Source organism: Perca fluviatilis, chromosome 17 (genome assembly GCF_010015445.1).
Source record: "Perca fluviatilis chromosome 17, GENO_Pfluv_1.0, whole genome shotgun sequence".
NCBI classification, from domain to species: domain Eukaryota; kingdom Metazoa; phylum Chordata; class Actinopteri; order Perciformes; family Percidae; genus Perca; species Perca fluviatilis.
This window is the reverse complement of record NC_053128.1, coordinates 30,072,190-30,093,826: the sequence shown is the minus strand read 5'-3', so window position 1 is coordinate 30,093,826 and position 21,637 is coordinate 30,072,190. Positions and strand designations below refer to the sequence as shown.

The window sequence follows — 21,637 nt, the reverse complement described above, 5'->3', positions numbered from 1 at the left end:
GTTACTCCTAATATTTTATTCCTTCCCCCATCAGGTTAATAAATTCAGACAATATCCACTTGAAATAAGATCCTTATCAACAGCTTATATGATAGATTATGCAACAATGCCTATTTATTCTTTTTTATATACTGCTATTTGTCTGTTTTACTGATTTGTGCTTGATGTGACATTTTAGATGTTAACATGACACTACAGGGCAGTACCAGTAATTAGTGTAATTAAATAGCATTCTTTAGACCTGCACCTTATCTAATAGAGAGAGGAATTAGATTTGGTATTACTTTATCACACATTTACACGAGTAGACTGATAACATTTAAGTCATAACCTGCAGAAGAACTCAGCAGGAGCTCAGTCTGGCCTAAGTTAACCCCCCCATGCAGCGTTGATGTGTCTAAAAGATAACATTACAGTGAGTTTTGTTCAATAGAGGACAAATGGCTGTCGCTTTTTACTTGTTAACATCTTGGCTTCTTCACTCGTTGTTAAAATAATTAACAAAAGATGCGAGTGCAAAGACTTTGCATACCCTGGGGGCTAACCCCCCCTATCTTTCAATCCTAGTGATGTCCCTTGACTGCTCTGTTTGAGCTGTTTTTTTTACCTAGGATTGTGTGAGCTAGGATTTTGTCCTAGGATGAAACGATCCAACGTTTGATTAAAATTAATAACAGGACAACTCAATAATTTTGTAAACTGGGGAGCCGTCTCCAAAGCCTCTGATTACTGTTGCCTGCGGTACAGTTTGCAGACATTTGGGACAAAAAACTCTGTGATAACATTGCAGCTTGAACTTTGAGCCTCTTGCTCAGATATGCTGCACAAAGGATTGTGGGCCAGAAAAGCACGCTGGCTTGCAAGTAGAGCTTGATAACTCCTCCCTCCTCTTGTTGTTATCAAACACAGCCAGCTCCACTCTGTCCACTCATTTCCTTGTTCCCTCCCCTTCAGATCTACAGTTTGCAGATGGGTGTAACCAACATGCTGCTGAAGTACAACAGAGTATCACTGCTGTTTTTAGATCAGAGCTCAGACTAGTTCCACTTCTCAGGAAGTGAGACTCAGACAGTCGTTGTCACTGAGCGAGAGGTGAAATGGAGCAGAAAGGAGTTCAGCTGGACCGGGAAACCTTCTCTTGTTCCATCTGTCTGGATCTACTGAAGGATCCGGTGACTACTCCCTGTGGACACAGCTACTGCATGAGCTGTATTAACAGTTTCTGGGATGAAGGGGATGAGAAGGAAACCCACAGCTGTCCTCAGTGCAGACAGAGCTTCACACCGAGGCCTGTCCTGCTGAAAAACACCATGTTAGCAGATTTAGTGGAGGAGCTGAAGAAGACTGGACTCCAAGCTGCTCCTGCTGATCACTGCTATGCTGGAGCTGAAGATGTGGTCTGTGATTTCTGCACCGGGAGAAAACTGAAAGCACACAAGTCCTGTCTCGTCTGTCTGGCTTCTTACTGTGAGAAACACCTTCAGCCTCATTATGATGTCGCTCCATTAAAGAAACACAAGCTGGTGGAGCCGTCCAAGAAGCTCCAGGAGAACGTCTGCTCTCGTCATGATGAGGTGATGAAGATGTTCTGCCGTACTGATTAGCAGCTTATCTGTTATCTCTGCTCTGTGGAGGAACATAAAGGCCACGACACAGTCTCAGCTGCAGCAGAGAGAGCTGAGAGGCAGAGAGAGCTCGAGGGGAGTCGACAAAACATCCAGCAGAGAATCCAGGACAGAGAGAAAGATGTGAAGCTGCTTCAGCAGCAGGCGGAGGCCATCAATCTCTCTGCTGATAAAGCAGTGGAGGACAGCGAGAAGATCTTCACTGAGCTGATCCGTCTCCTGGAGAAAAGAAGCTCTGATGTGGAGCAGCAGGTCAGATCCAGGCAGAAAAGTGAAGAGAGTCGAGTCAGAGAGCTTCAGGAGAAGCTGGAGCAGGAGATCACTGAGCTGAAGAGGAGAGACGCTGAGCTGAAGAAGCTCTCACACACAGAGGATCACAACCAGTTTCTACACAACTACCCCTCACTGTCACCACTCAGCCAATCAGCATCCAGCATCCATATCCGTCCTCTGAGCTGCTTTGAGGACGTAACAGCGGCCGTGTCAGAAGTCAGAGATAAACTACAGGACGTCCTGAGAGAGAAGAGGACAAACGTCTCACTGTCAGGGACTGAAGTGGACGTTTTACTGCCACAACCAGAACCAGAGCCCAAGACCAGAGCTGGATTCTTAAAATATTCACGTGACATCACACTGGATCCAAACACAGCACACACACGGCTGTTATTATCTGAGGGGAACAGGAAAGTAACATTCATGAATCAACAACAGTCTTATTCTAGTCACCCAGACAGATTCACTAACTGGTCTCAGGTCCTGAGTAGAGAGAGTCTGACTGGACGTTGTTACTGGGAGGTGGAGAGGAGAGGGAGAGTTTATGTAGCAGTCGCATACAAGAATATCATCAGAGCAGGGGGGTCGGCTGAATGTGGATTTGGATACAATGACAAATCTTGGGCGTTATATTGTATCAACAACAGTTATATATTTTGGTACAACAATGTCCACACTCTCATCTCAGGTCCTGAGTCCTCCAGAGTAGGAGTGTACCTGGATCACAGTGCAGGTATTCTGTCCTTCTACAGCGTCTCTGAAACCATGACTCTCCTCCACAGAGTCCAGACCACATTCACTCAGCCGCTCTATGCTGGACTAATGGTTCATTATTCTGGAGACTCTGCTGAGTTGTGTAAACTGAAATAGACAGAAGTCATTTAAGGGTTAAATTCTGTGTTTTAACTCTTCAACTTACTCAGGGTTCAACATTGAGGGTTTCCCGATGGCCCGGGGCAAATAAATATAACAACCCACCTGCCTGTTGATCGTATCATAAAAGACGTCATGGTTCTCTTGCACCGTTGGTAAATAACGCCTATAATAATAATCACTAACTCATTCTTCTCTTTTACATAGCTGAGATTCTGGTCTAACAAAGTGATTGAAGTGTGGATGAAGTGAATCTGTATGATATCATTGTTCGAGAGTCTTTGAACAGACTTTACTGATGGGATGTGTGAACAAACTGAAGCTTTACATGATGAATAAACTAACATGAACAAAGTCTTTTCTTCCTGTCTTCATTCCAGGGTTTCAGACAAAGCTGACAGAGAAAATGTGAAACTGATATGAGAGAATAACTGAGGCCCTTTTCCTCCTGAAACACCACAAAGTACAGTGGTCATGTTTAGAGTCAGTCAGTCTCTGTCCTTTCAACTTTCTTCCTTGTCCTCGGGTCAAATTTGACCTATATTCAAAAAGTCAGAAATTTGGGTTTCTTTCAACCAAATTCTCAAAAAAATCTAACGTGGCTGGTTCCATATAAATGATCAGTTTACTACATTCTTTGAATTTGGGTGTTTTATTAAATTTTATACCATTTGAAAAAAAAAATGATAAAAGAATGTTGAAAAAAAGTGACGAAAATGTGGGGAAAAAAAGTGACAAAAACATCGGGGAAAAGCGACAAAAGTGTAAATAATTCATTAAATTCATAATTTTAAATTTTGACCCAGAAAAATAAAAGTTGCAACGTCGACGGAAAGACAACACAAGGGTTAGAAAACTAAAACTAGTAAGAATTAATTTGGTTGAGTTTGTGTGTGCTTAAGTTCAGTTTTGACGTACTTGTACTTGAGTATTTCTTATTTCTTCTTTCTACATCATCCAAAAGGTAAAAATTCATCTCACTGTCTGACATGTTGCGTTTTTTTTTTTGTTTTTTTACTTTTTAAAAATGCAAAACTCTGATGTGATGCAGTACTAAAGTAGTTCACACAGTATCTATACTTGGCTCCACATTGATGAACTGCTTTAAGTATATTTTGCTGATAATAATTCAGTACTTTTACTTAACCCTTGTGTTGTCGTCCATTCAACCATGCACTTACCGGTTGAAAACTGAAAATCAACACTTTTGGGTGCCTTTTAACGCTTCTTTTCACTACCATGTATAAACACTACAAACAACTTATCACCACTAGTTTTACACTTATTTTTGGAATTCATGGTGAATAAACCTAATTTATAGAAAATTATATCTAATTCTTGAGTCACAACAGCAGAAATTATGATTTATTTAGACTAATATTAAAGGAAGGATAATCACAGAAGGGTTTATGTCAACATTCAGTCAGGATATTGTTTAGAAACATTTCCATTTTTTTTCAAATTCTAAAAAATGAAATAAAACACCCTAAAATTCAATGAAAGTGGAGATCCGAATTTTTGTTGTACTTGCGAAGCCGTTGTGTGGAATCATCCGTTATTTTTGGGTAATTACAATTAGGTTGTTAAAAAGAAACCCATATTTCTGATATGGAAATTTTGAAAACAGGTCACATTTGACCCAAAGACAACCCAAGGGTTAAGCAACAGCTTAAAATTGAGGACTTTTACTTGTAGTGGAGTATTTTTAAACTGATATTTCTTCTACCATTGCTTATACAAAACAATAACACGTGCGTTTACACTTCAAAATATCCTTAAAGCTGCGTACAGCTAGTGTTATAAACCTTTTATTGTTAATATACAGCTTATAAATGCTAAATAGGTGTTCCAAATAGCCACATGACAGGCACATGTAAATGCTTCTTTAGATTTATTTTTAATTTCATCATCACAGTGCAAACACATTCACATTTAAGGCACGTGAGCCTCGTCAGTGCAAACACAAGGCACGCAGGATTAATGGGTTCATTTCAAATGTTCCCAGGTCAAACTTTCCCCTTCACTGAATTCCTCACAATTACAACAAATCTGTCTGAAAAAAAAAAAAAAAATCACAACACTTTTTCCCCATCTTCCACTTTTTAAAAAAAAAGGCTATTTATAAATGTTCAAGTATTAAAGGGATACGCCACTGTTTGTTGAAATAGAGCTTATCACGGTCTCCCCTAGCTGTAGATAGGGGGGGGTCTCCTCTAGCTGTAGATAGGTGGGGTCTCCTCTAGCTGTAGATAGGTGGGGTCTCCCCTAGCTGTAGATAGGTGGGGTCTCCCCTAGCTGTAGATAGGGGGGGGTCTCCTCTAGCTGTAGATAGGTGGGGTCTCCTCTAGCTGTAGATAGGTGAGGTCTCCCCTAGCTGTAGATAGGTGGGGTCTCCTCTAGCTGTAGATAGGTGGGGTCTCCTCTAGCTGTAGATAGGTGAGGTCTCCTCTAGCTGTAGATAGGTGGGGTCTCCTCTAGCTGTAGATAGGTGGGGTCTCCCCTAGCTGTAGATAGGTGGGGTCTCCTCTAGCTGTAGATAGGTGGGGTCTCCTCTAGCTGTAGATAGGTGGGGTCTCCCCTAGCTGTAGATAGGTGGGGTCTCCCCTAGCTGTAGATAGGTGGGGTCTCCTCTAGCTGTAGATAGGTGAGGTCTCCTCTAGCTGTAGATAGGTGGGGTCTCCTCTAGCTGTAGATACGTGGGGTCTCCTCTAGCTGTAGATAGGTGGGGTCTCCCCTAGCTGTAGATAGGTGGGGTCTCCCCTAGCTGTAGATAGGTGGGCCCAGCATTTTTGTGCATGCATCGTTTTAGTCCGGTTTTGGCAGCCAGCGCTGGATTAGCTTAAGCGTAGTGAATGGAATCCTATGTTGCCGGTTAGCATGTTGTGAGTAAAAGTGAGCCAACAAAAGACAAAAAAAAACAACCTAATTACTTGCACTGAGACAAAAAAATGCATAGGCCCACCTATCTACAGCCAGGGTAGACCGTGATAAGACCTGTTTCAACAAACGGTGGCGTATTCCTTTAATACTCAGTGTAAAATATTGTAATAAACAGAAAAAAAAAATCAATTTAGTAAAATCTGAGGCACAAAGTTCGAGCAACATTTGGACACATCGGACTTTTACTCTCAACTTCTTTCATGTAAAGTTCTGCAGGGATAAAAGAAAGATCAACAATATTTTGGAGACCAGAGCTGTACTCTACAAAAGGTTCAGCTTAAAGAGATTGTTCGACATTTTAGGAAAATCTTGCCGACAGTTAGACGAGAAGATGAATACTCTTGTGTCTGTACGCTGAATGTGTAGACAGAAGTAGGGCTGCACGATATTAGGAAAATATCTATAATGCTTTATAGAGAACGGACAGACACGAGAGCATCAATCTTCTTAGATAACTGTCCAAAAAGTGCAGTTCCTAAAATGTGGAACTCTTCCTTTAACGATGATTAGATCAGTGACAGCTACAGCGTACGTGCAAAACTTTGGTCGTGTATCGTAAGTTTATAGTGCAGTTTACATGCAGAGCGAGACATCTGCACAAAATAAACTGGACGAGAAGTTTATCTGGATATAATGAGAGAGAAACGAGCACAGCTCAGTTAGAAAAACGGACCTTTTTTCACAGCGGACATTTTGACTCGTCGTCGTAAGAAAAGCACGGGTGTTAGTGAGAACATTAAAGGAAAAGTTTGACATTACGCTTATTTGCTTCCTGGTGGACGTTCTGCACAAAGACGTATAAAAGTACAACTACTATTTATATTACTAAGAGGATTAGTTCTTCTTTACACACCAAGAAATAGTCCGGGACAAAACCTGTGTACACTTCCGTGTTTGTTACGAATTGAAGATATAACATGTTAATCAGTGATGGACGTGTTTTGTTACTGCTGCACAGAGCCAGGCTAGCTGTTCCCAGTCTTTATGCTAAGCTAAGCTAAGCTAAAGCTAACCAGCTGCTGGCTGTACTTTTCATATTTAGCTCCGACATCTCTAAAAAAAGGTCCCTACATTTTTCTGTATGCACAGTTTTCACTGGGAACAGAAACCTTGCACACTTAGTCCGATGCGTGTTAATTAATCAGTCGCAAAAAAGGTCAATAAAAAATACAACATCTGGCTTTTAATTTGGAGTAATGTTATCATATTATTTTATAAGTGTTTTTTAAGCCTGGTGTTTATTTTATTCCATCTACATGTTATTGTCTTATAGTTGTAGTTTTAAGTCTTACTTTTTTTCCCTCATCTGTTTAAATTTTGTCATGATGTTCTGTGTATTACTTTAAGCTGCATGCTTGTATGAAAGGTGCTTTCTAAAAAAAAATACAAGCTAGAGTTAAAATGTCTTCAAGCAGTGAGGATGATTTAGTTGTTCTCTCTCTCTTTTTGAAAAGAGAAAAAGAAAGGAGGAAATATTGGCTCCATCCAAGCAGATGTTTTACTAGCGATACTGAAGACATATATTAAAAAAGAAGAACAATTTCCACGAACAGATTGAGCCTGAAGGATCTCTAAAAATGTCACAACACCTTAAAAAATGCTTCCTACAGATGAGAAAAAAAAGCAGAAAATTTAACCTGATCCGATTTAATAATGTAAATATAAGGTACAAAAGTTTTGGAGGCAGCATCGTTGACACAACGTGATGTCGTATTGATCCCTCCTGTTGGGTCTAAATTGAAAATGATTTTTATTTTGTGCTTCTACCAATGTTTTAGTATGCTTTTGACACTGTTTTTTTATATTTCTATCACTTTTTTTCATTCATGGTCAACAAACTAATTTAAAATTACATTATACCTAATTGTTTTGTAAAAAAAAAGCAGAGATTATGAATTATTTAGACTAATAGTTAAAGTCAGAGGATGTTGAGTGGACAATCAGAGACTGGAATATGTTAAAGTTTAGTCTGGATACTGTTTTAAAATGCTATAAAACTGAATGAAACAACCAAAATTCAATGGAATTAATTATTCATTTTACCTGCAAAGAACGTTGTATGGCTTCCATACAACGCACATACTGTATTAAGTTATATTTTGGGCAATTTGGATGAAAGAAACCCATATTTCTGATATAAAGAAAACTTGGAAAACGGGTCAAATTGGACCCGAGGACAACACAAGGGTTAAAAAAAAATAAACTAAGTCTCTTGCCATTCTTTGAATTTGTTTTTGCCGTGTGAAAATGTCGGACTGTGTGTATGCAAGGACTCACAGCAGGAAAGCGAATAAGCGTATTTTCCCAGAATGCTAAAGCATCCTTTCACAATGGCTCCGTTCTATTCAAGTGTCCCAGTGTAAACCATGGCAGTGTGACAGTGAGCCAGCATGCACAACGCCAGGACCCTGAAACTGAAGCAGCTGAATAGAATCCAGCCATCATCACTCATGCGATTGTTTACACCTGTGCTTTTCCTTCCCGAGACGAGTCAAAATGTAAAAAAAACATGTTTATGAAAACGGCCGCGCCAACGATCATACTTGTGGTAAACGGGTCAGATAAACCGACCCCGTCTTCCACAGAGTGCGTGTTTGGCGGCTTCCTGCAGCGCGGCGCCTCTTCTTTACTTGATGTCGCGGCAGCTGTCGCCCTGACAGGACTGCAGCTTTATGAGCTGCTGGTTCATCGCCTGCAGGAACGTCGGGTCCATCTTCTTCCAGACGTTCTCCAGCTGGTGGGGGTCCGACACCAGGTTGTACACCTCCACAAACGACTGGGGGGAAAGGGGGGACACAAAAGAGAAGAACAGACTTCTTCACATCGCAGAAAAGAGTTCTACATGCACATCCCTTACTGAAGTAAAATGACTAGACACAGCCCCGGAGAAAGACAGTCTGTTTAGCCAACACACACACACACACACACACACACACACACACACACACACACACACACACACACACACACACACACACACACACACACACACACACACACACACACACACACACACACACACACACACACACACACACACACACACACACACACACACACACACACACACACACACACACACGCTTTTTGCCAAAAAGCGACTAGTTTGCAGGTATGTATCATAGCAACGACTACGACTCAGTGTTGACGGATTATTTATTAGTTTACCGATGTATCAGCAAAATGTACTTAAGTAAAAAAAGGCACGCTGCAGTAAAATGTTCCCTGTCAGTGTTTGTTCCCGCTGCATTAATGTTTATGTTCCATTTTCCTGCTGTAGATGTTTAAGGTTGTGCTCATTTTAACTCCTTTATATACTGTTGGGTAGTTTAATCTACAGCAATGCATCATGGTCTAGAAGATCATCATATGTCTGTAGCGTCGCTGTCCTGTGAGAACCACGTAGCACTAAAAAGTTTTCAAAGTTTTCATGGTGTCAGAAAAACAGCCCTGTTCTCAGCTTTGTGACATAGGGGTGTAAGAAAAAAAATTATTGAATTATTATTTATGTTTTTAGACAGTGGTTCATGTTTATGTTGTGTTTAAACCCCCTACCGCTAGATGGCTATGCTGAGACACACCACTAGTGTCCTCGCCTAACAGTACCTAACAGGGCCTAGCAGTACCTAACAGTACCTAACAGGGCCTAGCAGTACTTAACAGGGCCTAACAGGGCCTAGCAGTACCTAACAGTACCTAACAGGGCCTAACAGGGCCTAACAGGGCCTAACAGGGCCTAGCAGTACCTAACAGTACCTAACAGGGCCTAACAGGGCCTAGCAGTACCTAACAGGGCCTAGCAGTACCTAACAGTACCTAACAGGGCCTAGCAGTACTTAACAGGGCCTAACAGGGCCTAACAGGGCCTAGCAGTACCTAACAGTACCTAACAGGGCCTAACAGGGCCTAACAGGGCCTAGCAGTACCTAACAGTACCTAACAGTACCTAACAGGGCCTAACAGGGCCTAGCAGTACCTAACAGTACCTAACAGGGCCTAACAGGGCCTAACAGTACCTAACAGTACCTAACAGGGCCTAGCAGTACTTAACAGGGCCTAACAGGGCCTAACAGGGCCAAGCAGTACCTAACAGTACCTAACAGGGCCTAGCAGTACTTAACAGGGCCTAACAGGGCCTAACAGGGCCTAGCAGTACCTAACAGGGCCTAACAGGGCCTAACTTTTTGCTAGAAGCTAACAACGTAGCTATAGCTGAACTTTGGCCTACTTTAGCATGTAAACATTAGCTCACTAAGAACCTGGGAACTACAATCCCAAACTGGCAGTTTGATTTTCTGTGTACTGAATTGTTTACCTAAAGTAAACTTTTTGACTTATATGAACATTATGTCTTTTTTAAAATATTTTTTTTTTCTAAAATTAAAATATATCGCCAATATATCCCCAATATATTATATTAACCCAATATATCGCCTTACGCGCAGTATCGCAATATATGGAATCGTGACCCATGTATCGTGATACCTATTGCCAGATTCTTGCCAATACACAGCCCTAATGTGACTATGCATTTTCCAGCTGATCCAAGAGGCTTTTTTAAGACTTTATTTAGCTTAAGAAGAAGGGGGATTTTCTCAACACACAAGAGGAACACTTCATCCTTCAGATTATCACAAATACATCCCACCGCTGCCTACGTGTGTGACACGGTCATGCCGTACCTCGGTGTCCGCAAACTCGCAGTATTGTAGGTCGTGGTCTTTGTTGAGGGTCCTGACGCAGGCGTACGTGTTGTTGAAGGCGTCTTCACACACGCAGTCTGGGAAACATTGCTAAAAAAAGAAAGAAAATAAAGTGTGTTAAGTTAGTGCTGCAACTAAGAACTACTGTCATCATGTTTTCAGATGATAAGCCCTTAGTAACACGACTCTGATGAGGTTTTAATGAGCAGGTTATTGTTGTACCTGCCGCCTGCAGAGGGAGGCAAAGCACCAATGTAGTGAAGCAAGACATAAACCACTAAGGAATGCATCAACTTACTGATACAATGTTTGGAAACACGCATTGTTCATTGAGGTCTTCTTAAAATGTTCAGACTTCAAAAATATACACACAGTGAGTATGTTTACATGCACGCTAATATTCCACCCTTATTCCAAACTCAAACTTGATCTTGGACATAGTGTCTTTCAAAATCTAAATCTTAGAAGGTCCCATGGCATGAACATTTCACTTTATGAGGTTTTTTAACATTACTATGCGTTCCCCCAGCCTGCCTATGGTCCCCCAGTGGCTAGAAATGGTGATAGGTGTAAACCGAGCCCTGGGTATCCTGCTCTGCCTTTGAGAAAATGAAAGCTCAGATGGACCAATCAGGAATCTTCTCCTTATGAGGTCATAAGGAGCAAGGTTACCTCCCCTTTCTCTGATTTGCCCACCCAGAGAATTTGACCCAGTAGATACAGTATTAGGGGACCACTAAGGTCTATATAAAAGAGACTTCAGATACAGTATTAGAGGACCACTAAGGTCTATATAAAAGAGACTTCAGATACAGTATTAGGGGACCACTAAGGTCTATATAAAAGAGACTTCAGATACAGTATTAGGGGACCACTAAGGTCTATATAAAAGAGACTTCAGATACAGTATTAGGGGACCACTAAGGTCTATATAAAAGAGACTTCAGATACAGTATTAGGGGACCACTAAGGTCTATATAAAAGAGACTTCAGATACAGTATTAGGGGACCACTAAGGTCTATATAAAAGAGACTTCAGATACAGTATTAGGAGACTACTAAGGTCTATATAAAAGAGACTTCAGATACAGTATTAGGGGACCACTAAGGTCTATATAAAAGAGACTTCAGATACAGTATTAGGGGACCACTAAGGCCTATATAAAAGAGACTTCAGATACAGTATTAGGGGACCACTAAGGCCTATATAAAAGAGACTTCAGATACAGTATTAGGGGACCACTAAGGTCTATATAAAAGCATCTAAAATCAGCATGTCAGGACCTTTAAGCAAAGGTTAACAAAAAGGTTAAAATTAGATTTATTTTTGGAGCCATCAAATGCATCTCATTATCTTCCTCAGTGTACATCTGACATTTGAGCAATGCAGTAAACTTCCTCTGAGGTCATTATAAAGTTGTATAACTGTGCCTTGCTTTAGGCTGTTGTATATTAAGGTGACATCATTACTGTTGATGACAGGAACAGGATCAACAAGTTGCTGTTTAAAGACTTCTGATGAAGTGGAAAGAGCCAGGAGGCCACACCCTGTTTGGTGTATGTACTAAGTTGATAAGAGTGTTGAGAGACCAATGTCAACACCAATGTCAGTTTTATTTGTACAGATTAGATTTAGATTGAAGATTATGAGATTATAGCACCTTTCAGTACACGTAAAGACCAGATAAGGACGCTTTGATACTGGATGTATTTTTGACATTGTTTGACAATTTGAATTGTCTTGTCTGAGGGTTCATCCCATCAGTTGTATTTATACAGTTATGTTTTTATCCCTTGTGTTGTCTTCCCCATCGTCCATGATGCAACTTTTAGTTTTTCTGGGTCAAAATGTAAAAAAAAAATTCCAACGTTTCGACACTTTTTTCGAAGTTTCTGTCAATATTTTTCGGCACTATTTTGACGTTTGTTTTTTGCTTTTTCCATGTTTGTCACTTTTCCTGACATTTAAAAAGATTATCCCAACATTTTTGTCTCTTTTTCCAAGTTTTTTTTGTCACTTTTTACGATGTTTTTGACACTGGTTTCCTACGTTTTTTAACGTTCTATTCTCAATTTTTCTTTACATGCTATAAAATTAAATAAAACACCCAAATTCAATGAAAGTAGTGAACTGATCATTTATTTAACATGTGAAGAGCGTTGTAGGGAACCATCCACGTTATTTTGTTTTAAAATTTGGTTGAAAGAAAACCACATTTCTGATATAGTTTTTGAAAATGGGTCAGATTAGACCCGAGGACAACAGGAGGGCTAAACTGGCTCCTGAGCAAGATTAACATCCTGTTGGAAAGTGTTTCAGGTTGCGTTACTGTTACTACAGAGACAGTGGCAGATCGGCTTTCATGTGTCTCTGTTGTGTGTGTTTTTTTGTGCGTTAGTGACCAAACTGGTTTCCCCTCTGAGAAATAACAGAGTTATCTAACGATCGTGTTTGTCCACTTTTCATGCGATAGCAGATATTCAAATCTCCATCTCCATCCCTCGGAGCACTTTAAAGGGATGGTTCAGTTGTTTTGAAGTGTGTTTGTAGGAGCTACTTCTCCGTAGTCGGCGTGTTAGCTACAGTAGATGCCGGTCGGCACGACAACAGTTTGGAGAAGCAGGCAGGAGTACCGACACGTAAGATAAGCTAACGTCCTGCTGTGGATGGGGGCAGCAGCTTAATGCATTTTAGGCACCTAAAAACATCTTTATCAGTTTAAAGGACTTATCCGGTGCAAAAATGAACCTAGGGGTTAATAACACGTGTGTACCAAGTCGACCGTTCTCTGGGATATGTTTTCATGCTAATCTAAAGTGACCAGTTTTAGCGCAAACCGCTAATTAGCTTATAACGCTAGTCGTCGGGGCACAGCTAAAGTAAAGAGAAATCGCTATTTCTATATCACTAACAAGGCTCAAAATATCACCACACTTCCACGGTAACATAATGAGGGTCCCTACATACTGTACAGACAGTTTATTTAAAAGATAGTTTATAAAGACATTCACGTATACAGGTGGGCGCCATCTTGGGAAAACAGTCACGACCAGTCGAACGACGAACGCCGTGCATATATTTTAATAAACAGATATAATTCGTGCATTTCCATGTAATTACATTTCACAAACGTAATTCCTATCGACCCATCGGGAAACCACACGGACCACGGGAGATATCAAGTGACAGTTCAGCTCACGTTGCACGGCGTTCGGCTGGTCCTGACTGTTTTTGTCAGGTTTGTTAGTTTCTTACCCTTAAAAACACCAAAGTTACACAATAACACTAACTAACCGGTGGAGGCAGCGGTAGAGCAGCAACTCCCGTGGTCTGCGAGGTAAAGTTACTGTTTTTGTACCTCATACAATCCCGCTTAAAAAAACCTATCCCTTTAAAAGGTGCAGTAGGTTAAGACTTCTAGAACTACCTTTCTGTCATATTAGCTGAAACTGACCCTACGTTCCAGTAGAACTACATGAAGCAGGTCATTAAAAAATAAATCCAGCTCCTCTGGCTCCACCTACAGCCTGGAGTGGGAATCCACAGCTCCCTGTTCAGATGCACCAATCAGGGCCAGGGGGGGGGTGTCTAACTGCGTGTCAATCACTGCTCATACACACGCATTCATTCTCCCTTGTGGGGAGGAGCTTAGGGCTTTAGCGGAAAGGGGGGGAGGGACTGAGAAGTTGTCGATGTTCAAATTCTTTGGCTAAATCCTGGATCTTCACCCTCCTACCTACAGCACCTTTAGGATCTTGTGATGTAATCGAAAGTTTCAGAATTGCTCCTGAATAAATCTTTCGTCAACATTATTTTGGCAGTTCTGCCTGATGAATGTCTCGAAGGATTGATCAAAAGTGTTGCAGATTGATTTTAATGTTGATTGATAATTAGACGTATCATTGTCAGAGTCTTTCCTTATTGTAGTGGTCGATACTCACCGAGAGTCCAGGACCCAGTTTGGGACACGCGGGATCTGTCGTTGGATGTCCCTCTCCGGTGTATTCAACAAGGAAGACGGGGCGTACGGTGCCGTTACGCAGCGACGGAGCCTAACGGGAAGGGAAGTTTCAAGTTTCAAAGAATGCAGGGAAAAGTAACATTTAGGAAAAGCATTTAAAGAAGCAGCTGACCATCTGAGAGAGGAAGGACTGCCCGTCCACGTTCACAGAAGACAGGTTGACGCCAGATATGTCCAGGAGGGTCGGAGCCAGGTCGATGTTCAACACCGGAGCCTGAAGGAGTCACGCAACGAAAAGGGATCGTTCAAAGACAAACTGAAACCAAAGACTAACAGATGCAAGCAGAAGGTGTGTGAGAAGAGTGTGTGAGTGTGCGTGTGTGTGTGCGAGTCAGTGAGTGAGGTAGTGAGCTAGTGTGTGTGTGTGTGTGAGAGAGTGAGTGTGTGTGAATGAGTGTGTGTGCGTGCATGCCTAAGTGAGTGTGTGTGTGTGTGTGTGTGTGTATCTGAGAGTGTGTGTGTGCGTGAGTGAGTGAGTGAGTGCGTGCGAGTGAGTGAGTGTGTGAGAGAGTGAGTGTGTGTGACTGAGTGTGTGTGCGTGCATGCCTAAGTGTGTGTGAGTGCGTGCGTGTGTGTATCTGAGAGTGTGTGTGCGTGCGTGCGTGAGTGAGTGAGTGAGTGAGAGTGAGTGAGAGAGTGAGAGAGTGAGTGAGTGAGTGAGTGAGTGAGTGAGTGAGTGAGTGAGTGAGTGAGTGAGTGAGTGAGTCAGTGAGTGAGTGAGAGAGAGAGTGAGTGAGTGAGTGAGTCAGTGAGTGAGTGAGTCAGTGAGTAGTGAGTGAGTGAGTCAGTGAGTGAGGTAGTCGGTGAGTGAGTGAGTCAGTGAGTCAGTGAGTAGAGAAGTGAGAGAGTGAGAGGTGAGTGAGTGAGTGAGTGAGTGAGTGAGTGAGTGAGTGAGTGAGTGAGTGAGTGAGTGAGTGAGTGAGAGAGAGTGTGAGTGAGTGAGTGAGTGAGTGAGTGAGAGTGAGTGAGTGAGTGAGTGAGTGAGTGAGTGAGTGAGTGAGTGAGTGAGTGAGTGAGTGAGTGAGAGAGTGAGAGAGTGAGTGAGTGAGTGAGTGAGTGAGTGAGTGAGTGAGTGAGTGAGTGAGTGAGAGAGTGAGAGAGTGAGTGAGTGAGTGAGTGAGTCAGTGAGTGAGTGAGTCAGTGAGTGAGTGAGTCAGTGAGTCAGTGAGTGAGTGAGTGAGAGAGTGAGAGAGTGAGTGAGTGAGTGAGTGAGTGAGTGAGTGAGTCAGTGAGTGAGTGAGTCAGTGAGTGAGTGAGTCAGTGAGTGAGAGAGAGAGTGAGAGAGTGAGAGAGTGAGTGAGTGAGTGAGTGAGTGAGTGAGTGAGAGAGAGACCTGCAGTGTCTGGTTCGGTTTGATGCCCGGCCCGCGGACCATGAGCGGGACCCGGATGTCAAATTCATACAACTGCCGCTTATCAATGGGCAGAGAGAACTGACCTGTGAACAGTGAAGACGTTGTATTAAATCGTATGAGGACAAGAGGAGGGACTCTGGCTGCAATTAACTATTATTTTCATTGTCAATTAATCTGTCGATTATTGTCAGGATGAATGGATGAGTTATCTGCTCTCTAAAATGTCAGAAAATTGTGAAAAATGTGGATCACAGTTTCCCAAAAGTCCAAGATGTCGTCCTCAAATGTCTTGTTTTTTCCACAACTCAAAATATATTCAGTTTACTGTCACAGAGGAGAGAAGAAACTAGAACAATATTCACATTTAACAAGCTGGAATCAGAGAACGTTTACCTTTTTTCATAAAAAAATACTCAAACCGATCAATCGACTATCAAAACTGTTGGCGATTAATTAATAGTTGACAACTAAAGGCTCTTATATACTAGATGCAGCCCAGCTGGCGCGTACAAATGTGACGTCATGGGATCGCCGTGACTATTTATATCAGCGCTGGTGGTGGCGACACTAGCTGCAGTCTTCTCCTGAACGGAGGTGGCGCTAATGAGCAAAGGCTACCGACGTCGCTCTTTCTACGGACTAGAAGAAGAAGAAAAAGGTAAAACAACGGCAGAACTGGCAGCAGCGTTGCCATCAACACTTTGATCTGATTGGATGAGCTACCTGGTCGGGTCAAGCCTTTCATTCACCATAAAAGAGCTCATCTTAACCCAGTGAGTTTACGGCTTTAGCGCGCTATAAATCGGGCGCGCCGGCAGGATATTACGTCATTTTGACGTCACGATGGCGTGCGCCACCTTGGCTGCGTCTAGTATATAAGAGCCTTTCTGGATTAATCTTCTGCAGCTCTACAAGTCAGACCTGTGTGGTAGCCGTTGTCGGAGGTGTAGAAGATGTACGTGTTGTCCAGCTCCTTGATGCTTTCTAGTTTCTTGACCAGCAGCTCCACCATGTCGTCCACAGATAACAGAGTCTGCCACCTGCAGGAGAGATCAGCATTTACATTTTTACCTCCTTTAAATGTAACTTTTTTTCCCCCTTCATTTTTGTTAGTAAACGACATATACTGTATGTGACAGACATACACACAGCACAAAACAACATAACCGAACAACAGAAAAGATCCTCTCTGGCAATGGTAGTTATTCAAAGGAAAAATAAACTTTAATGTTACTGGAAAGAACGTAACATAGCAAGTAGGGCTGCACGATAGGAGGAAAAAATGCGATAAGGTTGGTGAATATCGCGATAACGATATTTCTTGCGATAAATAAAGAGATATTAAAGTGTTCTCATTTCTGCTGCTTTCAGTATTCTGCTAAAATACAAAAAATTGATTGTTGAATTTAAAACAAAAAAGGCACCAGAAGAGAATGACAAAATCTTTTTAAACTGTAATTTTCTACTGATATTTTCTTTCAACTAAACACAAAAAATCTCTGAGTGTCTATCACGATATGTCGGAGCCTTTAGCGATGTGTATATTGCACCAGTTGATATTCCGATAACGATAAAAAAACTATATATATTGTGCAGCCCTAATAGCAAGGAGAATAAATAACAGTAAGGGGATACTAGTAAAACTCATTAAATGATACATATAAAAATATTAAGCTTTTTTAACTTCTTTTCCCCGAAGAAATTACTGGAATTGTTGGGTCTTTGTAAATTATAGAGTGTGGTCTAGACCTACTCTATCTGTAAAGTGTCTTGAGATAACTCTTGTTATGAATTGATACTATATATACATTGAATTGAAACCCAATGGAGGGAATCTTTAAATCCTCTTCAACTTAATCCACTTTAAAATGCTATTCCTTCCACATATTTTCAGCAAGAGAAGCAGAAAAAATATTGAAAAGAAATGGGAGACAAAAACAAGCAAAGTGTCAATTAAGACAGCACTGACAGAAGAGAAGTAGGAAATAATCTTGAATTTCTCCTGCTTCCCATCTCTCAGATATGTTACACTTTCCAGATGGATGCAGTTCATCAAGTCACGCACCCAAGTTGAGTAGAGCAGAAGGTTGGCTTGATTTCCAAATCAAAAAATGACCCGTCATCTGACAGCTGATGTAGCTGATTCAATCCAGCTGATGGATCAGCTGATTTCCTTCTCTTCTACGCATTCGGCTGGAAAAATCTCGTAAAGGCTAATTTTAGCCGCTCCAGCCTGCCTACTCTTGCTGCTTCCCGTGTAAGCCGCTTTGCACCATGCCTCCACCAGCCCCCCAGGAAGTGCGCCAGGCTTTGAAGCAAATTGAACACAGTGGCCAAACACTGGAATTTCCACTTCCAGTCGGTCACATGATGCCCTCTGGCCCAAAAAGACTTTTTTCCTATAGACTTACATGACGAAAGAGACGTCTGTAGATCAGTGGATAAGATTGTATAAGCATCACAACCCCATGGGAAATGACTTATTTTGCTATCAGAATTTAATCCATTCGGTCCGATTACATTTGGAAAGCCTGGAAGAGACGCACGATTACATCATTTAACCCTTATTAAAGTTAGCGGAGCGCTAAACAGGATGTAGCCAGTTCGGCCGGCGGAGGTCTCTGATGCGCTTGCACAAGGGGCGAGTCTAGGATCAGACCTTTAGGGGGGCTCAGCCCCTAAAGGAGAATGTGACACAGATACAGTGCCTTGCAAAAGTGTTAACGTCCCCCTCCCTGCTAAACTAAACCTGACACTTTATAAGTCCCAGTTATATTATATACTTTATGTCACAGTAATAACGACCAATTTGACACAATTTTCTAACAAGGGCTGTAGCGATACACTAATCTCACGATACGATACACGATATTCAGCTCACGATACGATATATATCGATGAAATTGCTCAGCCTTAGTTCTCACATTCAGCAATTTTAGTTGCTTACGTTTCAATTTGGGTTCTAATCTGCACCATGAAATGACCAACTTCTTCTCTGGGGACTACCAACGTTAAACTTCACAACCGTCTCCTGCTCTCCCTCTGACAGATCAGATAGACACTCAGCCAAAGGCGGGAGTCTGGCACAACCTCCTCTGATTGGCCAACACTAGGTTTCTGTTACCCTTTCCTTGACTGGGTTACAGGTGCGTAGCATCGGCGACAGACACACAGGATATTAAACCTGTTCCAAGCCCTTTGAACCTGTAATTGTTTGTCCACTAACAGACAAGTTAGCAAACTCTAACTTGAACACCTGAAAATGATAAAAAAAAAAAAAAAAAGAAGAAGCTTGAGCCCCCCTAAAAAGGGTCTAAAATCGGCAATGGCCTGCACTATGGAACTAGCGCCGATCATCTGGGTTATTTTTGGCTCTATGAAAGGGTCATGAGTCACTGAGCAACTCTCATAGGAATGAACGGGGCTCTGCCTCCAACGCTGTATCCAGTTTGTGTTATCCATCTATGGCCTCCACCCCAGCTCCTCCTTTAATACGGTGTCTGACTTATCAACAGGCCCGAACGGAATCTGCTGATTATTTGACAGCTTTCAGTGTCAATTCAGAATGAAATCCTTATAAGTATATTCTGCATGGGGTGGAGATGTGTTATAATTCTTAGTTTAAATAAAAAAAAAAAAAAATCTTAAATCTGCAGAAAATTCTGCGTCCGCAGATCTATGTGGCCCTGCTTATCAATGTCATTTCTGTTGTCACTGATGCTGGTTCTGTTCTGTACCCTAAGGCTATGTTCACACTTGGCGTCTTTTTTGACAATCAAAAGTTTACTATAGTGCTTTTTAGTAAAAACACAAGAGTCTTTACACAAGAGTCATACTGAAAGATTTATAAAGATTTAAAATGAAAAAGCTAACTGCATATTTTTAGACATTACTTAAAGTAATATGCACCTTTTTTTCTATTGACCTATTTGCCATACCCAAATGGTATTTTTTTTAAATGAAAAAAGCTGGCAGCGTCTTTTGTTGCTATAACAACAGCTACTGCTACAGTATCCTAGAGCGCTATGTGGAGTGCTGCTAACGTTAGATAAAACTAAGCGAGTTCCCTGTACAGGGAGCACACTAATTTACAAATCCCACTATGGCCACGCCAAGACCCGCCCTTCAATAGCATTTACTGGCCAGGCGTCCATGTTTACACAAAAGGTAACGTAACCCCATTGGTACAGGTCCTATCCCCTGACCAATCGGCTATCCTAACCTTAACCACTCGAGGTCAAATGCCTAACCCCCAGCCAATCGAGCTGCTTCGTAGGGCGGGTCTTGGCGTGGCCATAGTAGGATTCGTAAATTTGCCACCTGGTCATAGCGTATAACTCGCTGTGCTCCGACTCCATTTTTTCTTGTTGCTAGGACAGGTCTGGCTACTCTGCATATTTTTCAACTTGAAAAAGACACGGTGGCGTTTAAAAAAAGCACTCAGGACTTTTTTGAAAACCGATGGAAAACACGTTTTCCATCGGTTTATCATGGAAAACAGACGCTGGCAGCTTCAAAAAAAAAGACACCAAGTTTGAACATAGCCTAAAAAAGGGGAGGGGGGGTGGGGCATACCGCCAAATATCTTACTGCAATTAAACTATTTCACTGACCACGAGCACGTCTGACAGAAGACAAACGTTTCATCAGTCGTACCTTTTCCTGTACGCACTATCCAGGAAGGTGAGGGAGCTGTCTGGCATCGGGTTGACCGGTTGACGCAGCAGCCAGTGTTTGTCCTGAAACACACAGATAAATACAGATTACGTCACAGTTTAAAAGACCAGTTATCTTGTTAAATAATGTGTGATGTTACCCTGGACACACCTTGCCCAATTTGTCAAAGCTGCCGTCTCGAGGGGCTTTGACGTCGGCAAACTCTTTCTGGTACTGCGGGGCGGCCGTCCAGGGCGAGTGAGGAGCTGGAGGGGACAGCATCAGGAAGAACGGATGCTGGGGGCTCCTGTCATCCAGGAAGCGGAGGGACCGGTTCGTCTGGATCCACGAGGAACAAGCCGAGAGTGAATTGACTGTAAATGGTAGTGAATACACTACCATAGCCCTTTTTCACGGCACACATGTTGACATGTCATAGGAGGAAAAGCAAAGGTGTATTCAAAACCATAAATGATGGCTGCATTCCACTTAGGAGAGACCCTGGTATTAAACCATTAATGATGGCTGCATTCCACTTAGGAGAGGTCCTGGTATTAAACCATTACTGATGGCTGCATTCCACTTAGGAGAGGTCCTGGTATTAAACCATTACTGATGGCTGCATTCCACTTAGGAGAGGTCCTGGTATTAAACCATTACTGATGGCTGCATTCCACTTAGGAGAGGCCCTGGTATTAAACCATTAATGATGGCTGCATTCCACTTAGGAGAGGTCCTGGTATTAAACCATAAATGATGGCTGCATTCCACTTAGGAGAGGTCCTGGTATTAAACCATTACTGATGGCTGCATTCCTCTTAGGAGAGGTCCTGGTATTAAACCATTACTGATGGCTGCATTCCACTTAGGAGAGGCCCTGGTATTAAACCATTAATGATGGCTGCATTCCACTTAGGAGAGACCCTGGTATTAAACCATTACTGATGGCTGCATTCCACTTAGGAGAGGCCCTGGTATTAAACCATTACTGATGGCTGCATTCCACTTAGGAGAGGTCCTGGTATTAAACCATTACTGATGGCTGCATTCCACTTAGGAGAGGTCCTGGTATTAAACCATTACTGATGGCTGCATTCCACTTAGGAGAGGCCCTGGTATTAAACCATTAATGATGGCTGCATTCCACTTAGGAGAGGCCCTGGTATTAAACCATTACTGATGGCTGCATTC

The 21,637-nt window shown here is 42.1% G+C and overlaps 1 protein-coding gene and 1 pseudogene across 1 annotated transcript in view; one reads left to right on the top strand and one right to left on the bottom strand.

Moving 5' to 3' along the window:
* Positions 1-961: 961 nt before the first annotated feature.
* Positions 962-3,267, top strand: LOC120545412 (annotated as a pseudogene).
* Positions 3,268-5,806: 2,539 nt separating this feature from the next.
* Positions 5,807-21,637, bottom strand: part of gnsb (glucosamine (N-acetyl)-6-sulfatase (Sanfilippo disease IIID), b) — a 26,421-nt gene continuing 10,590 nt past the window's right edge. The window contains exons 6-13 of the mRNA XM_039779706.1: positions 20,618-20,785; positions 20,447-20,529; positions 16,712-16,830; positions 15,770-15,873; positions 14,549-14,650; positions 14,357-14,467; positions 10,394-10,504; positions 5,807-8,487 (exon numbers count right to left, since the gene is read on the bottom strand). Coding sequence (XP_039635640.1) covers positions 8,338-8,487; positions 10,394-10,504; positions 14,357-14,467; positions 14,549-14,650; positions 15,770-15,873; positions 16,712-16,830; positions 20,447-20,529; positions 20,618-20,785 — 948 coding nt within the window. The 3' untranslated portion in view covers positions 5,807-8,337. The remainder of the gene's footprint in view (positions 8,488-10,393; positions 10,505-14,356; positions 14,468-14,548; positions 14,651-15,769; positions 15,874-16,711; positions 16,831-20,446; positions 20,530-20,617; positions 20,786-21,637) is intronic.